At 40.2% G+C, this 20,790-nt stretch overlaps 1 protein-coding gene across 2 annotated transcripts; it reads right to left on the bottom strand.

The window, feature by feature from the left end:
* Positions 1-5,746: 5,746 nt before the first annotated feature.
* LOC115742108 (suppressor of RPS4-RLD 1) lies at positions 5,747-20,228 on the bottom strand. 2 transcript variants are annotated; one of them, XM_030676223.2, is made up of 24 exons: positions 19,911-20,226; positions 19,628-19,737; positions 17,631-18,301; positions 17,500-17,544; positions 17,187-17,288; positions 17,038-17,118; positions 16,598-16,664; positions 16,045-16,145; positions 15,831-15,938; positions 14,237-14,307; positions 14,053-14,109; positions 12,641-12,749; positions 12,468-12,548; positions 11,415-11,501; positions 10,777-10,983; positions 10,000-10,325; positions 9,800-9,886; positions 9,052-9,151; positions 7,678-7,769; positions 7,546-7,584; positions 7,342-7,432; positions 6,533-6,627; positions 6,141-6,451; positions 5,747-6,034 (listed from the first exon to the last, which is right to left on the bottom strand). In XM_030676223.2, exons 1-23 carry the CDS (start codon positions 20,030-20,032, stop codon positions 6,163-6,165), a joined length of 3,138 nt encoding a protein of 1,045 aa, XP_030532083.2. In that variant the 5' UTR covers positions 20,033-20,226; the 3' UTR covers positions 5,747-6,034; positions 6,141-6,162. The 2 variants fall into 2 exon arrangements, with proteins under 2 accessions (XP_030532083.2, XP_048128837.1); XM_048272880.1 differs by lacking the exons at positions 5,747-6,034; positions 6,141-6,451; positions 6,533-6,627; ... (1 more) ...; positions 7,546-7,584; positions 7,678-7,769 and adding an exon at positions 7,827-8,592 and having other exon boundaries at positions 19,911-20,228.
* Positions 20,229-20,790: the final 562 nt, after the last annotated feature.

Below are 20,790 nucleotides of genomic sequence, written 5' to 3'. Positions count from 1 at the left end.
TTGGAAGAGTTCCAAACAAAGCACAACCGCTGATTCCACCACCGAGGCAGAGTATGTAGCCGCTTCGCAAAGCCAAAGGAAGCCGCTTGGATGAAGAAATTCATTTCTGAACTTGGAGTAGTTCCTTCCATTGAGCGACCGGTTACATTGTTTTGTGACAACAATGGGGCAATCGCTCAAGCTAAGGAACCGAGGTCTCACCAAAAGTCCAAGCACATTGAGAGACGCTTCCATCTCATCGGAGAAATAGTTGGGAGAGGTGATATCGCCTTGCAGAAAATTACCTCAACGGAAAACGTGGCAGATCCCTTTACTAAGGCCTTACCTCGCCTTTCTTTTGAAAGACACCTTGACAAAATGGGTTTGAGATACCGGACTAGTTGGCTTTAGTGCAAGTGGGAGATTGTTAGAGATATGCCCTAAAGCGACTATGTAATAGTTACATGTTAGGGATTTCAGTTGTATTTTCAATTTATTATTTAATTAATGGCAAAGACGTATTTATTCATTTGTCCAATTATTTATTTATATGAATAAATTCCACAAGATCGGTTGTGGCTGGACCTATTCTTGAGACGTTGAGAATATGTGTGACAGGTTCACGCTTAAACCGAATCTTTAAACTATTCCCGGTTGATGGATCATTGAATGGATATCAATGATCCTGTTGAGACCGGTGTGTTCTTAACTTCACCATTGAGCATTGGATGCTTAAGGGAATGACGAGTCACAAGTCATTGGGTATTGCGATGTCCGAGTTAGAACACGGGTGCTTGTATCAGACAAGTTCACCGAACGTGACACGCATTGAACGATTAGCGACATGGAAGCTTTTAGCGTGGTCAATGTCTAATTGTTCATGCTTTGGTCTTGTGTAAATAATCCTTAGACCCGAGGCATAGTGTTGACTTGTGTGTTGGATGACTATGGTTCACGAGGACGCATATTGATGGTTCGTCGATCCGTCTCTGTTCTTGATGGTCGCAGTTCATGCACATACGAAGTCACACGTGTGCGCAAAATGGAATTTGTCTCCTTGTCACATGCAAGGTATGATATCCTATGCAATTTAATTATGACAATGCATTGAAATCCTCGGCCGGAGTTATAACCGAGAATGAAATATTCATGTCTCGTTTGAATGCATGTCGATTAGATTTGTGCATATGATCGAATCGGTGACTTGACAAATATTCCATGGTCTTTGTTCGATCGGGATATAGTAAGATAGAGGGATTGAATTACACTGTAGTCAAAGCCGACGGGTTCATTATGTTCTTAAAGCATTCACACTGTCTAGGTAGCCATGACATATTGCTAGATGTCACTCATGGCTTGTAGGACCTGGAAATTGATCGGGACAATCAATTCTCTTGGATGTTCTAATGTGTTAGTGCATGTCTTACTACTAGCTCAATGATGAACCTAGGAATGTCACACACCATAACCAATTCATGATGACATTGAACGGAAAGATGATGTTGCAAATATGTTTGCAATCACGACTATTAAATTAGTCGGACTGAAATTAGATTAAATATGATTTAATTTAATTTTTTATTTTTGGTCATGGGCTATGTGCATATGATGCACACGCACGTCCTAAATCGACACATATTGATGTGCCCGAAATTGCACACATGCTGGTATATATATATTTATATATATTGTTTTTGTCTTTATATATATATATATATATATATGTATGATATATCATATATATTGTTTTTTAATAATAATAAATAAACTAATAAAAATTTTGTGCACGTAACACACGGCCAGCACATTTGCTGGCCATGTGCACGTCTCACACGGTCAACAAATAGTTGTTGACCGTGGGACGTGGTGCACGTTGCACACACGATCAGATCGTGTGTGCCGTGCAAACGGTTTTCCGTTTTTCTCTTCGTGCGCGAGCGTAAAAACAGTTTTTACGCTCTTAGTGTGTGTGCCATTCTAGTGGGCTGTTTTGAGAAAAAGAGTATTCTCGCGTGTGCGTGTGAAGAGGAAAAAGAGAGATTAAAAAATACTCTCTCACTTTTTCATACGAAAGACCAGAAATTTTTTAGAGTTGTGAGAATTGATTCCACAATATTGCTAGCACAATTCAAGTGGTGATTCTCGCGAGTTCGTTCTTCCGTTTGACGTTGCGATTGGTGGTGTGTCCGAACTAGAGGCCCGACACTTGTGGGGCTCGGATCGAAGAACATCTAAACATGTTTCGTTTCAAGCACGCTTCAAGAGGTAATCCGTTAAACCCCTTCGTTGCATATGATTTTCGATTGAAACGCACGAACTACGCCTCCGGAGATACGTGTATAGGTTTTTATTTAATTCCGCTGCATTTATGTTTTATTTTCCTATGCATGTCACGTGTTTCCCAACACTCGAAGCAGTGGAAGCGTAGGTGGCAGCTCGGATCCGAGGTGGAGGCGGTCTCGAAGGCACGAACGGTGGTGAGTGGAGACAACGCGAGCTCGAACTTAGGAGAAGTGAGGCCTGAACGGAGGCGACGCGAGGTTGAGCCGAGGCGGAACCGACCGAGCCGGCAAGTGAACTCGGGCTGAAGCAACGCGAACTCGGATCCGTGGCAACGCGTGTATGAACGGCACGACACTCGAACTCGAGCCCACGACGACGCCAGCGTGAACAAAAAGAGGCGCGTGACCGAGACCAGCAATGGTCCGAGGAGATGATAGCGTGCCCGGCAGTGATGCGGTGAACCGGTCCCTGCGGTGCGGAAACCCGACGCGGCGACGAACGCGGTCAGACATGAGGTGGGCTGAACCGGTTGCCATCCCGGAGGTCCGGCGGTGTGTCCTGGTGGCGGCGCAATGAGCGGTTCCCGGCGTTGCGGCGGCGAGGCGAGCAAGAGCTGTTGGCGTCGCGATGGCGTAACCTCCGTCGGTGTTGCAGAGAAGATCGTGCATGAAGAAGACGATGAATAGTAATAGTGGGGGGGCCGAATAACGTTTTTTGTTGGCTGTTTCTGAGCTAATTGGACGGGCTGGTAGAAGAAGAAGAAGAAGAAGAAGAGGGGTCAAGAGGGGCGTGTGGGCTGGCGTGAGAAATAGAAGGGACGTTGATGTTGGTGGGCTGCTCCAAAGAGAGGAGACCGGGCTCGTGCGGGCTGATTAGTTCGGGCCGGCATGGAAGAGAAAAGAGGGGAAAGTGGGCCTGGTTTGTTCTCTTGCAAGAATGTGGGCCATCGGGGCTTTGAACAACTGGGCTAGAAGGAAATTTAGGCCTAGTTTAGTTAAGATAAGAAAAACTAGGCCTAACCTGTTGTGCGGATCGGACCCGGTTCGGGCCTTCTCTCCCGAGCCCGATCGGGTCCAATGGCCTGATCTAGACCCGGGTCCTAGAACTCGACCGGAACCCGGTCCATTTTAATAAAAAAATATTAAATATTAAATAAAAAATAGATAAAAATTCAAAAAAAGTAAATAAAAAAAATTCAAAAAATCAGAAAAATTTCAGAAAATTAGAAAATTGATTTCTTTGACCTTTTTACCCCTAATGTGAATTTTCAAACCTAAAATTGGCGTTGATTGAAGACCGATGTCCAGTCCGGTCTGATAATCGTTGTAATTCGACCTTCGAGTCGAAATTGTCTGTTTAAATATCGCCATTATAGATTTGGTCTGCATATGCTTATCTTGATCTTTATTTGACATATTTATCTGATTGAGTGTTTAAAAACAGTCTTTCGAAAAATTGCCTGTTAATCGCTTTCCCTATATGCTAGGTTAAGGATAAATAGGTAATTGCACGAAATGATAGAAAAACATTATGCATGATCATTTAGTACCGCTTAGACACCCGATAAGTTTAAAATGATATGCGAAATGTGTGGTCACCTTAGGAAATATCGACTAGTTAGGTACCAAAAAGGCGTTAATTATCTAGTTAGCGTAAACAAGTCCCCGAACCTAGAAACTCTGGTTGCGTAGGAATCGAGATAACCCTCCCGTGTCTCGATTGGTTTCTAGCCGACCCCAATAGGCTAGTGGCGACTCTTAATAGCATTTCAATTTGCTAATCAAGAAAAGAAATCCAATGTCACGCAAGGTAAGACTTGGGAGAGTCCACGCCATTGACCTATGGCAATACCTTTAAACCCCGCCGGACCCTCTTGAGAGGCCGAAGACGAGGTCGCGACAACTTGGCCTAGGTTGGTGAGGGACACCTTTGCTGGATTGGGCAAGGGTCGTCCTTGCCCGGGCTGGTGAGAGCACCACTTCGCCAAATTAGCGAGGGCAAGGATTGCCCTCGTGAACCCGGTTGAAGGCGAGGGTTTGCTTTGCCAACCTAGACCCGGGCATCCCGCGCCCGAGGCCGGCGGCCTCAAGCCTCCGCCGGCCATCAACGAGGCCCAGGGCCGGCTAGTGGAGGAAAAAAGAACAAATAAAAGGAAAAAGATAAAAAAAAAATGAAAAAGTTTAGAATATAATCACAAGTTATCCCCGTTAGCGCCGGCCACATTCTATGTTGCATCTACGTCAACAATTTTCAATTAAAATTGACCGGATGGATTCGATTGTCATAGCGTGAAAAAGTTTAGGACCCAATCAATACAATTAAAAGATTTAAGGTTAATTGAGAAATTACTTTTTGGACAATTTTCCCAATTTGTGACACACTAACCAACTTAGACACCGCGCAGTACAGCTTTCCCATTACAGCTCCGGTTGCGCAGGAGGGTGCCGCAATGTTGTAAGACTTTTGCCGTGGTGGCATTTTCACAGTTACAGCAGATTATTTGATTTCACCCAGTTTTGAGACAGACGTTGCAGCTTTGAAACACGTTAGTTACCAAATCACAGCATCCCACGGTACAAAGACGGCGCAAAACAGCTACGGTCATACAAAACAAACACACTTAACAAGGTTCGTACAAATATTTGACTTGTTCATAAAAATGAGTTGCTCTATAACTCGTACCAGCGCATTGAAGAAGTGATTACGATTTTTACACCATGTTAGTTCCTTTATTTTCATGCCAGACATTAACCAACAAGTATAGTATGGACGTCTGGTTCAAGTAACGAGAGGGTGGAGAAGAATAGCAAGGAGTTAGCTCAGAAATTTGGGGAGAGGCAGCCGCCCCCTCCACCATCTGCAGAGGTTCAGAAGCTCTCTGACTCGGAAAAGGACCCCTAACATTAAGGATCCAATATCAGGAGTGACATAACCCCCATTGGACCGTCCATTTTTCATCGGACGATCAACAATTAATCGCGTCAATAAAAAAAAAAATTTCTTCCAAAATTTTCCCCCTTTTAAAATTTGAATTGATTGATTATTAACCGTCCGATGGAAAATGGATGGCCCGATAGGGGATTATGTCACCCCTAACATAGATCCCCAATGTTAGAGGATCCGAATCCCGACTCGCCCCAAGTTAGGCGGCGATGGCAGTTGCCGTCGCTTGTGCTCTCGGCAAGGGTCACCAGCCCTCACCAGTGCAAAGCTACCTTTTCTCTTCTTGTTCTTTTGAAAACTCTACCTAAATAATTTCCTTATGCTTTACGCTGATGTGGCAGTGCACTCCCTGTGGGTTTATTTGCCACGTCAGCAAAATCGATGCAATTATTCACAACACAAGTTCAGTAAAGTTAAAAAAGGTTTTAGCTGGAAACTAAAGGGTTTTGGAACTAAGATCAACAAATAGAAAGAGGAGTCCTTAACAGGAATCAAATTAGAGGACCCAATTGCGCACGAATGAAAATTTTAACTCCCAATATTTCACAATCTAAAAAAGCACGAAGAAATCAATTATCAGTTAAAATATTCATACTATAATCCCGATGACATATGAAAACTCCTGTACGCTGGGAGAAACAGTAGGAGTTGAGATGAATCTATGAGCATGCCTTACAAACTGAGATAAGTACATTTGTTACATAGTTCAATTTAAGAGAATAAACATACAGTTACAAGGATCTGCTATGAAATTTGACAGTCCAACAACACATGCAATAGCATTACAACACAGCATCGGCAGAACAAGAGAGACAGAGAGCACTCCGATCTGCAAATATAGGGAATGTAGATTTAGCTGAGCAAAGGGATGAAAAACTGGAGGTAAAAGAAGGCGAGTATTGGAGAAGGAATGAGACTCTTATGAAATTGCTTACCTGCCGAATAAGTCGAGGGTCCTTAATTATCATAAGAGCTCAGAGCAGCAACGACTGAACCAGTGGTTGCAAAGGTCGAAGCTACATCTGGATAATCTTTCCAAGATGTAGCCACCTTCAGAGAAGGGTATAACCAAGTTTTGACAGAATCCATGAAAGAATTCGGATCGAAATTCAGAATGGCGTCCCAGTCCACCTGAACACCCGTTGGTATGCTCCCAGTGAACTCCATATTGGCTGCAAGAAGAATCCCCAACATGACCACAAACCCAACAGCAGCTGTCCCTCTCGACAGCGGCATGAAATTGTACCTGCAAAACCACTTGCTTTTACATGTGGAGAAGTGAATGGTACCATATTAAGTAAAGAGTCGTCAAGTCAGATTGCTGTACCAGTAATAGGTCATTCTTAAAATGGCATCCCTGACTTTCTCTAGTGCATCGAAATCAGTAGAGCATGTTTCACTGCAGTAGAGATTGCATATGTTCTGCAAATGCATGACCGAAAGTCGATTAATCAAAGAGAAGATTTACAAAGAGAGACTATGCCATGAACATAGATGACTTGGGGGAATCAAGTAAATGGAAAGTAGATTGAAGAATGGAGTTTCGGCAGCCTACAAGTCATCGTTCTATCACATGCACCAATACTGACGAATAGAAAAGGTGGAGGTATGGCCTCCAGTTCAAACACTGTAGGTCATCCAAAGACGAACTCAGCACCTAAGACAGAAGGCATAGGAATGATGTTCTACCAAATTATTTTATTGGCCATCAAAAAGAATCTTCGTGATGTAATCTAGTTAGGAGGCACAATAAGAGCATCTAAAGTTCCATTGAAGACAAATGATTACAGGAACTCGTGTACAGGCGACCCAACAAAAGATGGAAGTTGCAGAGACTGCATGGATTAAGGGGGCATCCATTACCGATTATTGAAACATGCATCACATACATACTCGCCTACAGGGCCAAGTTTGCTTCAATAGAAATTTGAGATGCATGTGGAAAAGCTCAACAAAAGCATGCCAACCAGCGATGACAAAATCTTATGATATGACCTGACAAATGCAACCCCACCCTCCAAAACAACCCCCCCACCTCCCCTCCCCACCCCCCCTCCCCAAACAACAACCCCACCCCTCTTCCGTGCCAAAAAAAAAAAAAAGAAACAAAGAAACACACCAAAAAGAAAGACATACTTCCCAAGCCAATTTCATCTCTGTGTCAAATTCATCCCATCTTGCAGGTGTGCAAGGTGTTCTGATTGCAAAGTCATATCCCCGTTCAGCTCTGAAAGAAAATAAGATGACAAAGATTAAAAAAATGAATATTCGTAATCAGAAAGACGAGAAAAGAGAAGTTAAAGTTTCCATCTCAGTTGTTTTCCCGGTAAAACAGCATACACTTTCACCAGGGTAATCCTTGTTCCTTCAAGCTGTTTCCTGAAATACATGTGAGAGACCGACGTGATGAATATTTTAGATGTCTAAAGAACCATGGAAGGTTATTCAATTAGGTAAAGACTTAGATTCTACCCCTCAAATGCTGTGCTGTTACACCAAGTAGCCAGCCAGAAGTCCTCCCCGACAACTCCATGGAGATCAGAACAGGACTTTGCACGCATAATCTGCACATTGTATCATTGGATGTTAGCAGACAGTTAGGAAGGTTTATGAAAATGTTGTTAACAACTATCATATTAGCTATTTCTGGTCATGACAAGGAGCAGGTTTTCTCAAGTGATAAGACCCTGAGGAAGTCTACAGAAACTCTTAAAAACTATTCCTTACCCAGTTAGGAGATGTGTGATGTAATCACCAACTCCTAGTTGGTTTGCCAGTATAGAACTCTCAATCACAGTACTTCTGGTACACCTAATGAGAACCCTGTGATCTCCAAAGCTTCTATACTGATCTCAGAAAATAAAAGGAGAGATACTAAAAATTTTCAGGGACTGTTCCATTGGGAAGAGATGGAGATTGATGACTTATAGGGACAAGATAGAGAACTCTCTATATCATTTTTGTGTTTGCAGGCTAAAAACAAATTCATGACAACATAGAAAAGCATTTATCACTTTTTTCATGTTACTGAATCCGTGACCTGCTACAATGGTTATTATCCCAATATAAATGACAAGTGCCCTCTCCTAAGAACTCCCAAAGAAGTATATAACAAAATATAAAAAACAAAAGCCTCTCTCAGGACGACAATTATGATCACATCACCCTTTGGAAATTGCACAAAAGGTACAAGATACAAGTGATCCTAAAAATAAGTTGTTCGATCAACCAGATCACTGATACTGCTTTTGGCTTGATACATACGATCCGTAAAGGTAGGAAAGTTTTTCTTATTTTCACTCCTCCATCTATTTTTATGGTTTATATAAAGGAAAATCTTCATTCCCTGCTCATATAACATCCAAGAGCAAAATTGATCCCAAGTGCCTATAAAGGATGGGTTTTTCCATTAAGTAGTTGAAGCCAAAGGTTCTATTAAGTTGAATTTCTATAATGTGCATCCTATATGAGATTGTGTTGAAGTTGTCATCCCCACTATATAAATTGAACATAATGAGAAATGGGAAAAAATTTCGTTATCTCGTTGGAGAAGTGAGGAAAATATTAGTTGGTTCAAGATAGTAGGCTTTGCAATGAACTTTAGACTCTTGACATGTAAATTTCTGCATCAAAGGCACCAAAAAGTATGCCAGGCACTTAGCCACCGGGCAAACAGAGGGTCAGGAGGGTTGGGGTTTGGACTAGACCTGGACCGAATCCCAACAAATGCAACCCAGAGCAGTAGGGCTGCACACCTTACACCAAGAAAGAACAGTATGCCAGGGGTCGTTTTCATGCACAAAATGCATGCTATATAAAAGACATCAAGGATAGTAAAAAACTCACATCTTCCAATTTCCCATCCTTGGTTAGGTCAATAAGGCAATCTGATTTGCTGTGCACGTAAGACCTTTCCTTCATCACTGCCTTCACAATGTTCAGTGTTCTGCAGCATTACTACACGTAAGCTACCTCCGAAATGTTAAGTTGAATGAACCAAGTGGGCCTCTACTAGAGGTGACAAAATGGAACTAAAACCCAAATTTAATGGTGTGGGTCATAAATGGGTTGCCTTAAGTTTTAAAAACAAGCTTAAGTGGGTTATAAATGTTTTACTTAACAACTCAATGGGTCATCAATGGGTTACCTAACAATCTTAAGTGAGTTATAATAAACCGATCATTTTTTTATAATTTTTTTTCTTTTTTTCCTTTTTCTTTCTTTCTTTTCCTTTTTTTCTGCGAAATCCGGCAAGGGTCAGCGGGCCCTTGCCAGACTTGAAAGAAAAAAAAAGAAACAGAAAAAAGAAAGCAAAAAGAAAAAATAAAAAATTCTGAATTTTTTTATTTCTATTTTTTTAAAGTATGAAAATTGTCCACAGTGTCTTAGCAATATAATTTTTTTACAAATTTGTAAGCAACAAATTTTCCTAGATTGGATTAAATATGGAAGTATTTTAGCATATATGGGTTGAAAAATTTGCACTGCGGTAAATGGTTCATAAAAAGGTTATATGGGTCAATTTCGGTCGGGACCATTTCAGACCCGAACCAAATCCGACCCAACCCACCAATTTGACAGGTCTAGGTTCTACCTCTCGTAATTGGGGAAATAGCGAACAACTTTCGCTTGTCCAAGAATCATTGGTGTATGTGACCCAAATCCAGCATTGAACTCTTCACTGCATTGCAGAAAGTCAAAACTAAAGTGAAGAAACAATCATCGAGACAATTTGCAAGTAAAAGGGAACTGAAGCCCTAAAATGGAAGAGTTATCAAAGCAAAGATGTAATACCTCAACTTGTTAATCCACACAATAGGGTCACAAGGTTCAGATATCTGACGCCATTTGACAGCTAAAGAGTAAACATCTTGCCACGATAACTTAGGACGACCAGATAATCTTTCTTCAGTGGTACCATATGAGGATGATGTTTCTACAGAACTGCTTGTGCTGCAACAATCCCCACCTCTATTCTGACTGGGCAGACTAATCCTCTCTCTTCTTCCTGCTCTCTTAGTAGATTTAACTGTTGCACCTTTCAATTCAGCACGTAAAGCTCGCCAAGCCTTTGAAACTTTCTGTGCAATTTCTATTGCAGCTAATCCTGCCATACGATGCTAGTGCACCAGTGAAATTGCGAATTAGGGATTTTGCATACTCATGATATGTTAACAGCCAGATAATAATCAAGCACCAACTATGTATAAATCAACCGAACAAAATTGAACTTCTTCAGCTAATATATTAATAACCAACAGACACGTATCAGACCCCTATTTAATACCTAGACAGAAAACACTTGAATGATTATGGGTATCACACAGCGACCATTCTTTCTTGTGACTATCGCGCTATAAGAACACAACTATATGCCCAAAGAAAATTAACCAAAAACAGATTATTCTAGTGTCCGAGGGACAAATTCCAAGGCATTATAGCGCTGCATTCAGTAATAAGTTCAAATAGGTGTAGCTAAAAATTCCCAGCCCAAGAAAATAGCCACTAATAATCAGCATTGAAGAGAATATTGTAACCGAATTACAAAGAATTACATAGCTATATAATCACCTGCCGCCTGTTGGGTAAAAAGCCAGGGCAATCATATTGAATTTTCTTTCCAATTGAATCAGCTGCCAGTAGAAGAACAGTCTTCTGCTTTGTAACTGTGAAATCCTGCCTCCTGAGCTTTCCCTTTTTCAGAGAATCACGAAGTCTAGGTTGCCTATAAACCTTTTCGCATACATTCTTCGGGTGCAGTCTCTTGCACCAGTACTCCTGAGATCCGCAGAAGTCAAATCGTAGAGAGAACACAATTGTACATATATACAAGTTCAACTTGACTTAGACAGTCAGCTTTGTCTAAGTGAAAAACCCGTGATGAGTGGTTTAATGTAATAGACGCTAGATTGCAATATCCTTTTGCCTACAGATAATCCTAAATGCTCACTCAAGCACTAATTACCATTTCCTCACTCCTCCCGAAATAAAAAATAGAACCCAGCATAGAAGTTTCCAACATGTCATCAAATAATTCAAGAATTTAATATATCTTCTAGACAACACTTATTGCCAATTTGTTCTTCTGAATCTTTATTTGCATAAATCTTTATTTACTGCCTTTTAAGCTAGTTCATAATATTGAAACAGATAGAAACATAGATATATACAATAAGTCAACCAGACGAAGCTATCCAATCAAAAATTACCTTGAAGAGTGGATCAATATCTCCATCGATGTCAAACCAGGAAAACTCACTGTTAGCTTTAGAAGCTGTGTACAAAGCAATTTCCTTCTGCAAAACATAAAAGTGCAGAAATTTCACATATCCACAAAAGTTTATAATGCTCTATTCCATTTCTTGTTGGAAAAAGATAGACAAGTGGACTATACAGGACAAATTCCTTGTTACCATAATGAGAACACCATGAAGAACATATAAGCCCCATTGACAGGCAACAAACAATTTGATACTAACATAAACCACAAAACATGTCAACACTAATCACAGAAAAATAGTACCACATAATTTCAACCTCAAAAACTAAAGTCATATGGTGGAGGGGACAAGTTTAGGAAAGGCCTTGATAGACCCTGGATGCAAACAACTTTATCGCGCCATCCACCATGCAAATTGAAATAACACTACATGGAGTTCAAGACCAAGGAGTAACACAAACAAGAATCCACCTCCAAAATGAATTAACTAGTGGGCAAGTGAACAACTGAAGACTCAAATACCAACGAAAATTAAGGAGCATTTCAGCTTAAAAATCTCTCAAACGATACACAATTTAACGACGGGCACAAACTATGAGAAAGCTTGAGCTGCAACAAAAGTGGATGAATGTGTAATTCATTTACATCACACTGTCCACTCAAGTTCCAAAAAGTGGTAAAATTTGCAGCCAAAAAGAGATCCCCTTGATAACCTGCTAGATCATGATTAAGAACCTCAAAGTCTCACCAAACCAAACTTGTACAGTAAGGCATCTTCTCTAGACACCCAGAAAAAATGTGACCAAATAGCAAGTTTTCTTTATCAGCATAGGAATGGGTATGTACTTTCATGTGGACTTGTTGGGGGAAAAAAACTGCAGTTGCAGGGGAGCATTTCTTACTGCTGTCATGCATAGTCCCGCATAGGTAACCAATGTATGCCTTTTACAAGATAATCACGCTTGTGTCTAGCACTACCAGAGGGGGAAATTAGCAGGACATTAAATGTAACACGGATGTACATATCTGCATCATCTGATACCTGATAGAAGGCCAGACACTGAAGCACAAATTTTTCCATAGAATCCAGTTCCAAGTCTAGCGCAGCATCATAATCCTTAACCTATGTCATTGAATGTCATACCAAGTTAAAGCAATTAATGTCAACAACATGGCCCCAAAGAACCACCACAGAACTGAAAAATGCCCAAATACCGCATCTCCGTATTCTCCAATTGCATGATAGCAGGAACCTCTTAAGTATAGACACTCGACGTTCGGGAATTCAATGCTCAACCCAGCAGATAACTCCTTAATGGCCTTCCTGCAAGAATAATTGGCCAATCAACCAAACGAGAAGTATTGCTAATAAAAGGTATATATTGTGATCAAAAGACCAAATAAAGTAGGAGAAACTAACAAGAAACTAGGATAAATCATCATTTTCCTAAAGGATGATCTATATAGTGACTCATTACATTCTAACTTCCTTCGGACAGTCCTTAAACTCATTAGCAATTTCTCAGTCGGAAAGACAAAAAAAAAAAGAATCTAAATGCATATAAGGGCTGCTTGTAGAGTTGAGGACCATGTACAAAAATTTTTCGGACAAATACATCTTTATACACAATCCTTCAATATCCATCTACTGTGATCCCTCTTTGAACCCCTACTCCAGTGTTGGTTTTCGGTCAGATATTGCCAAACATATCTATGCTCTGAGCAGGACACTTAAGCATACAAAAATGATATCACTCCAGTTTTCAGCAGAGCAAGAATGGAGAGAAACATCTTTAACCAGTGGAGGATACTAGCCCATCAAAAACAAAAATAAATATGCGTGCAGGCTTTCACATCCGCACATACAAGTGCAGACGGCCACCATCCTGCTAACTGAGAAGCTTAGATAATTTGCTTAGCCAAAAAAAGAAAAAAAGAAAAGAGAGACAACTATGTAACTTGGCAATGTTTTGGAAGTCTAAGCAAGCCTTTCACCTCAAATGTAATCACATTATTTTTGCTTGGCACATGGTTAGGTTTTTACAGTGACTAAAGAATCTGAATATCGAAGAACCTAGAGGCAGACAAGGAAAAAGATAAAGAAAAAAAAACTACAATGAAATAAGAATATAGAGAATCCTCAGATGATATGTCATTTAGAATTGGCCCTTCGCATTTACTCTTCATGGACAATTGGGATCTGGCGTTTTCTTAGCAACTTCTAGAAGATAGAATTTCTCATGCTTTGTCAAAACTTCCATCTTGGGTTTAGATAATATATACTGCATAAAATCTATTAATTATAGTTTAAGATATAACTTTTTACAAATAAATACACAAAAAGTAACCAGTATCAAACACGATTTAACTTAAATAACATTGGGTTAAGGGCAAACCATTCCTGCTATCGCAACTACTACTTCTCACCATGTGTCTCATTAGTGAACATGGAAGCCTAATTCTACAAAGAGTGTGAGAGAGGACGTTCAAAAAAAAAAAAAATATCTCCATTCGATTTTTTGTAAATGTTAAAACTCAGGTTACTCCTCAAACTCAAAGCCAACTACAAGACGAACATCATTGACAATAGATACTAGAAAAACTGACTCATTTATGCGGAAGCATACCTGTGCTCCCCCATACCATGCAAAAGTAGACCTCGCAGGTGATAGGCTTTGGCATACCTGTGAAGTTCATTTCGGTTGAACATGTTTGTTATTAAAAAGGCAGAAATGTATCGATATGAAAATCAGGGCTGGGAAACAAGGAGTAAGGTACATAACCAAAACTAATTGGAACAAGACTACCCACATCTTATCAATTTGCATAACTTGCACGAGGCACTCCGATGCCTTCATGGGCTTCGCTAACTCATGATAGAACTACAAGAACATCAGGTAATAGATCGCAGTATCAATATCGAAATGCAAGAAAATAAAGCAGGCGACAGATAACATGTACTATGCATCTAAGACTAGTATTCTCCCTAACTTCCAAGGCCTGACAATAGTAAAATAATCCTTAACTATATGCACCTGGTGCTTGGACAAAGTTCCCTTCCCAAATTTTAGTTAGATCAGATTTAAATAACCCAAGCCATTCTGTTATTGATGGCATCAGTCCTGATGCTTGGACAAAGTTCCCTTCCCAAATTTTAGTTAGATCAGATTTAAATAACCCAAGCCATTCTGTTATTGATAGCATCAGTCCTCACCAATCACAATACAATCGTTAAATTAGAAAAGAATCTACGCCATGGCATGAGCATTTTGTGGACTTGCACATATTTATATTTTTTTAGCTTTAACAACTGCATCACCTTCAGTATTTAAGTATGGTAACAAGAGAGTCAAGGTTGCTGAGTTCTGTTTCTGACAACTTCATAAGCATTACCATCTTTTGTATTATAACCAATGCATCTTTGAATTATAAACCCGTCGAAACGAAGCAACATCATATGGTAAAATACGGAATTCTTTAATAGTTTCTACACCTTCTCCAATGCTCAAAAAGAGCTCCACTAGATAGAGGCAAGGTGGACACCAGAAGCCACCCGTACAAGGAGTGCGAAACCGGAACAAAAATTGACAGCCTCGCACACTACACAGGGAATACAAGACAAGGTTTTCAAGTCAAAACCTAATTGATGTCTTGGAAAGGCTTTAGTTGGGAATTGGTCTCACTTTATCAGCTACCCACACAAGTTAGTGCTCTCTTGCTTTTTCAGCAGTAAGCTGCTTAGATCTGAAAAAGAAGCTCCTCACAGACACGGTTCTTTGAGTCTTGACCACCATCTTCGTTTTCTCCACGGTTAAGACCACAATAATTGGCATGTATAGCTGATTATACCAGTCTTACATTTGCATTTTACACGATTGTGCACGTTCTCAGGAACGACATCAACCACAGATAGAAGCTAGTTTGCTTCCAATTCAGCTGGTAAATCAATTCTAAATGCTATCCCTCCCCATGAAAGTGTAACAGTCATATCGAATCAGTGTACTGAACTGTGCAACACGTTCAAGCACCACCTCACGACAAGATCAATCCTTCAGAAAGTTCCTTTTCGTTCCCGCTATTTGAGTAGATAAAGGAGATCAATCCTTCTCAAAGTTATGAATCAAACTAATGTATATATGCAAGTCTCATCTCTGTTAAATAATAGGCTTAACAAAGCAACATATACAACGCTTTCTGTGTATAGACTCCTAAGTGCAAATTGAGGAAATAAGTTCACATCAGCCATTAACATACGTTCTACTTCGCTCATAAAACTAGCTTTTAGCCAGGAACCAGTCTCATTGAGACTAAACTACAATCACACTTTGCCACGAAAAAAATGTTTGTCGTGGCAACAAAAAATACCATCAGGTCTGAAGGTTAAGAAAGTTGGTCATGGTGGAACCTGTGTCAGATGAGCCCATGCTTCAAGGAAGTTTCGATCAAGCTGGATAGCTTTCAAATGTGCTTCTTCAGCCCTTTGATATTCACCAACCGAAAACAACGCCAAACCCTACGCAACAGTATGTCAAATATCTCAACAACGTAACTTTTCAAACTCTTACAGAATCTACCATACCCAGAATCTAAAATGCGGATTTTTAAAAAATAGGACAAACCAAATATGTATATGCAGATTTGTTATCTTTATCGAGCTTAACGCAGGAAGATAAATCCACAACCGCAGCTTCAAAATCCTTGAACTTGAAATTGACAATTCCTGGGTAAATAAGATACACATAATTACATGTTAAAAAAAAAAAAACTGCTTCAATCACCTCGACAACACTATCAGGATCATAATTTCCAATTTAAAAGGTGTCAGCAAAGAAGTCATATAGTTTTGACAAAGTAGCCTAAACAATGCATCTTTGCTTAGGATTAAATATAGCATGGCCAACACTATATTTTGTGTGTTTGTCACAGTAAACTTTTATGCCATTGGTCATTCTGCATCATTGTGTGAAAATCACTACGGCTGCATAACCATCGAAAACACATATTGGCTCATAATCATAATAAGAATTGCAGAAGCCAAGCATCCTGGCTCATAATCATCATAAGAAATGCAGAAGCCAAGCATCCAGGGGACAATTTCTTTCTTAAAAGACTTCCATTAATGAACAATCTGAAGACCCTCGCATTATAGTTCACTGATTCTAAGAACACTACCTCTTTCATGTAGAACATCAGCTGAGTTCCGCTCGAATTCTAAGGCTTTTGTCAAATCCGCAATAGCCTGTGATAGAGAGAAATAACATGCAGCAAGTAAAATATGTGCAATGTAGTAATGACAAACACCAACGTTTCAGCAATAGCCTTTTTTCTTTTCTTTTTTAGCCAAGCACCTCTAGTGGATAAATCAATACTCTGCCATTCATGCTGAGCAGCCTTCTGCCCTCATTAAAGAGACCTTTCTGGCCATCTCATTTAGAAGTAAGTCATATAATGACATATATACTGATTAATATCCATATGTGAGTATAAGTTAGCTATACATCTGCATGAATATATAGAGAGTGGAGATGGGTATCAAGGAAAATTCTTTACTTTGGTTTGAAAGAAGTTAATATTTTAAAAGGAGGGGGGACAATGAAAAGGACAATTCTCACCTTATCTGATTCCCCTAAAGCTGCTCTTGCTTGCCCTCTTCGCTTCCATGCCTCCCCAGCTGATGGGTTTGCCTCAATGGCCTAGCGAAAGAAAACTAGGGAAAGTAATTTAAACAAATATATACAGCAACTAAATAACGGAAAATTACCTTCGAAAAATCTGTTATGGCTGCATCAAGTTCACGTTGGAAGGCATAGGCTGTCCCTCTTCCAATCAAAGCCTCAGGGTAATTAGGATTCTCCCTCAATATCTGTGTATAATTTCCTCATAAGAAAGTAGAGACAGAAAATAATGAGTGGTTCCAAGATTACACTTTGCGATCATCCCCACCCAATATTATCAAATCCAGAAAAGACGTAGCAAAAGAATAAAAAGAAATAAAGAAGAATGACAATTTTCCAATTTGTTATATAGATTTCAGAAGACCCACATAAAAAAAATAACGAAAGAACAATAATTACCTGATCAAAAATGGATACAGCCTGGGCATATTTTCCCTCATTGACCTATGCAAGAATACTTACGATGTTAAGAAGTTCAGTGCGTGAAGAAGGTGAAGGAGCACTATAAAGAAGCAATATATTGAGCTTACCTGTGCTATCCCCCTGGACAAACGAAAATCTACACTTATCGATCGGTTCTTGGAAAGCTTAGTGACGCAGGCCTTTTTATTTTTCCTGGTGTCATCAGTGACTTCATTATGAGTAACTCCATTACTCATTTCACTTTGAGCAACAACCTTATTGCTCAATTTGCTAGAGGTTTCAGCCATATCACTTGGCTTAGTACAAATTATAGATGATTCACTGCCAGTTAAGGATGTCTCGCATGATTTGGACTCAGATTCGGAATCATCAAGAACATGAAGGCTTCCATTTATTTTGCAGTCGAGCTTCTCTTTCCGTTTGGCTTCACTACTAAAACAACTTGGTAAGTCCAAACTCCGATTGGGCTTGCAAGAAGCATCCGATGTACCATTCGATCTGCTGGAATTTTTTAATGCATCTCTCAAACTCTTCTGATTCTGACTAATTTCATTCGATTCCCCATTGACTCGAGATACAGAATCCAGTACAGACACAGTAGAGGTGGAGTCTGCATGGTTCTCCGATGCCTCAGTTTTATCTTGTTTTGCATTAGTCAAAAGCACTTCCAACTCTAGCAACTGCTTCAGATCGGCAGACTGATTTACAGCATGTTCATACCCTTTCTCCCAAGCCAAAACAGCATCCCCTTTCCTTCCCAGAGCAGATAATGCCCGACCTAGAAGAATTACAAGTATAACCTCAATTTGTACCAACAAATGCAGATGCATGCTACACAGATTCCTGATGAAAATGCTTGCTTCAAACAAAGAATAATTCTAATATCTAAAATAAGAAAATGAGAATCGCTGAAATATCATCAATTAACATAAATTGCTAGTATGAGTACATGCAAACTTGAAAACCACGACCAAATTAAGAAGAAATTTAGGCATTCGCAACATCAACGTGCTCTTGGCTAAATCTTCAACACTCATAACACTCATAAGAATAGTTTATACAAAAATCTGTACGAATTTCAACCGCTTCTAACAGTAATTGGAGCTTAAAGTTAGAAGTTTAAGCAGCAGCCACGGGAAGAAGGGTAACACTAGTCCCACATATGCATTGAAATGCATTTATACTCATAATAATATATGAAAATCTACCAGCCCCACATATGCATTGAGATGCATTTATACTCATAATCATACATGAAAATATTGGGTACTATAACATGGAAAAAAGAGGTCAAACAAATCGTCCAGAAACTACTTAGATGTTATACTCGATACATGCATGATGAAACAACCTCAAGGGACTGTCAAAGTACAAAAACCAACAGGATAGCCAAATGAGGAAGGAAACGAACAAAAAGAAAAATGGCGGAAATATATTATAAGGGCAGGAGAGCAACACCATTGATGAGCACAACTAGCAGCTTCTTTATACGATTATTAAGATAACAGCTTCTTGAAATGCATGCTACAATAGTCAGATTAATTCTAACATTGACACCTCATACAATCACATTTGAACCCTTCAAATTGAGCATTGAAATGAGAATCCTCCAGCATCACCCCCTCCCCTAATCCACCCCCAACCCAAAGTCTGCTCTATAACAAGCATCCTTTGATATTCTACAATGGAATTACAGTGCAAAGAACAAAGAGAGTACCTGGAATAATAGCAGAAAACCAAGGTCCATCTAGGGGAGAGAGAGAGAGCTAGAAATTTTAAACTTTTAAAGAGATGCTTTTACCTGAAGGACACAAGCTATATATCTACAAATGCTAATCGCTCGGCAAAGCCCAACCGCTCAGCTAGTCTGCTGCCTATTTTGTTCTACCCTTCGCATTCGCTACCAAAACCCCAGATCAGAACATCCCATTTTCCAATTACATCATCCATCTTCAAATTAATGCAGTAACCATTCATTAACCTAATATTGAGAATAAAAAGAGTAGAAAGGAAAAATCGTCATTTTGTCACTCCAAGTAAATCGGTCAACCCACAGAAACGGAAATGGAAAAACGCAAATCGAGAGAATAAACCGACGACAAACCTTTCAGAATATAAGCCTGAAGAAGCGCAGGGTCCAGCTGAAGCGCGCGGTCGCAGTCCTTCACCACATGCTTGTGCAGCTCCAATTGACTGTAGCAGAAAGCTCGATTGCTGGAACCAGGTTGAAAACGACAGACACCACAGAATCAGCGGAAACCCAAACCAAAGAAAGAAGAACCACGCGAAACCGACCAATCGCATTTCCAAATCTCCAAACCTCAGGATCCGCCTGAAACCTAGAAGTAGGACCGGATAGAGAAGAAGAAGAAGGAGACGACGATTACCAGATGTCTTGGATAGTGCACGACCGATCCAGAAGCGAGTCGAGGACTCGGATTGCCTTGGACCAATCGCGAGAGGTGCAGAGCTTGGCGAGCTCGACTCGCTCGGACACCGCCGCGGCCATTCCGCCGCCGCCGCGAGAGCGGCAGACTCCAAGTGGGGGCGGATCGAGAGGGGAGAGAGAGAGCGAGAGAGGTGCGGGTCGGTTGTTCCTTTCTTCGTCCCCACGTCTCCAGTGAAGAAGACCAAGATGAAGACGAAGACGAAGGAGAAGGCGGAAATGGAGAATCAATTTAGAGCACCGGGGGTGTGATAAGCTGGGCACTTGGAGATCATGACGAAGACCTGGAAAAGGATCGGGGAAAAATCAATTTCGGATTTTTCTTTTTCTTTTTCTTTTTATTTTTCTTTAAATTTTGGGGTGAATTAAATTGTTTATTTGCTACTCGGTGAGGACCGGACAGTGGACAGAGAGATTCCTACCGTGCCCCTCACGTGATCCGTAAGCGCACCTCGCGGGGAAAGAATTTTCTTTTCTAGCTCTTTGGTTTAGCACATTATCTGATCTTAGCAAATATGCCAATGCCTAGCAAAAAATAAGAAATTTGTCTAATACAACAGGAGAGCGATTTGTAATGGACTAGGCACAAACAATTAAGAAGGGGGTTTTTTTTTTTTTTTTCGGTCGAAATTAACAAGGGATTGAATCGGTTGTTCTAAGAGGCGTCGGAACTTTTTTCAAGCTTAAGTGCCGATCTGTTATTCCGTGGGATACTACAATTCCCAAAAGTTACGTACGGCGCTCACTTTAGTACCAAAACTTTCAAAACGACCATTTAAGTACCAAATTGAAAAACATTCTGCCACATGAAATGCGTGGTT

Source organism: Rhodamnia argentea, chromosome 11 (assembly GCF_020921035.1).
Source record: "Rhodamnia argentea isolate NSW1041297 chromosome 11, ASM2092103v1, whole genome shotgun sequence".
In the NCBI taxonomy this organism is placed as follows: domain Eukaryota; kingdom Viridiplantae; phylum Streptophyta; class Magnoliopsida; order Myrtales; family Myrtaceae; genus Rhodamnia; species Rhodamnia argentea.
Note: the sequence above shows the minus strand (reverse complement) of the source record. Positions and strands in the feature narration are given on the sequence as shown.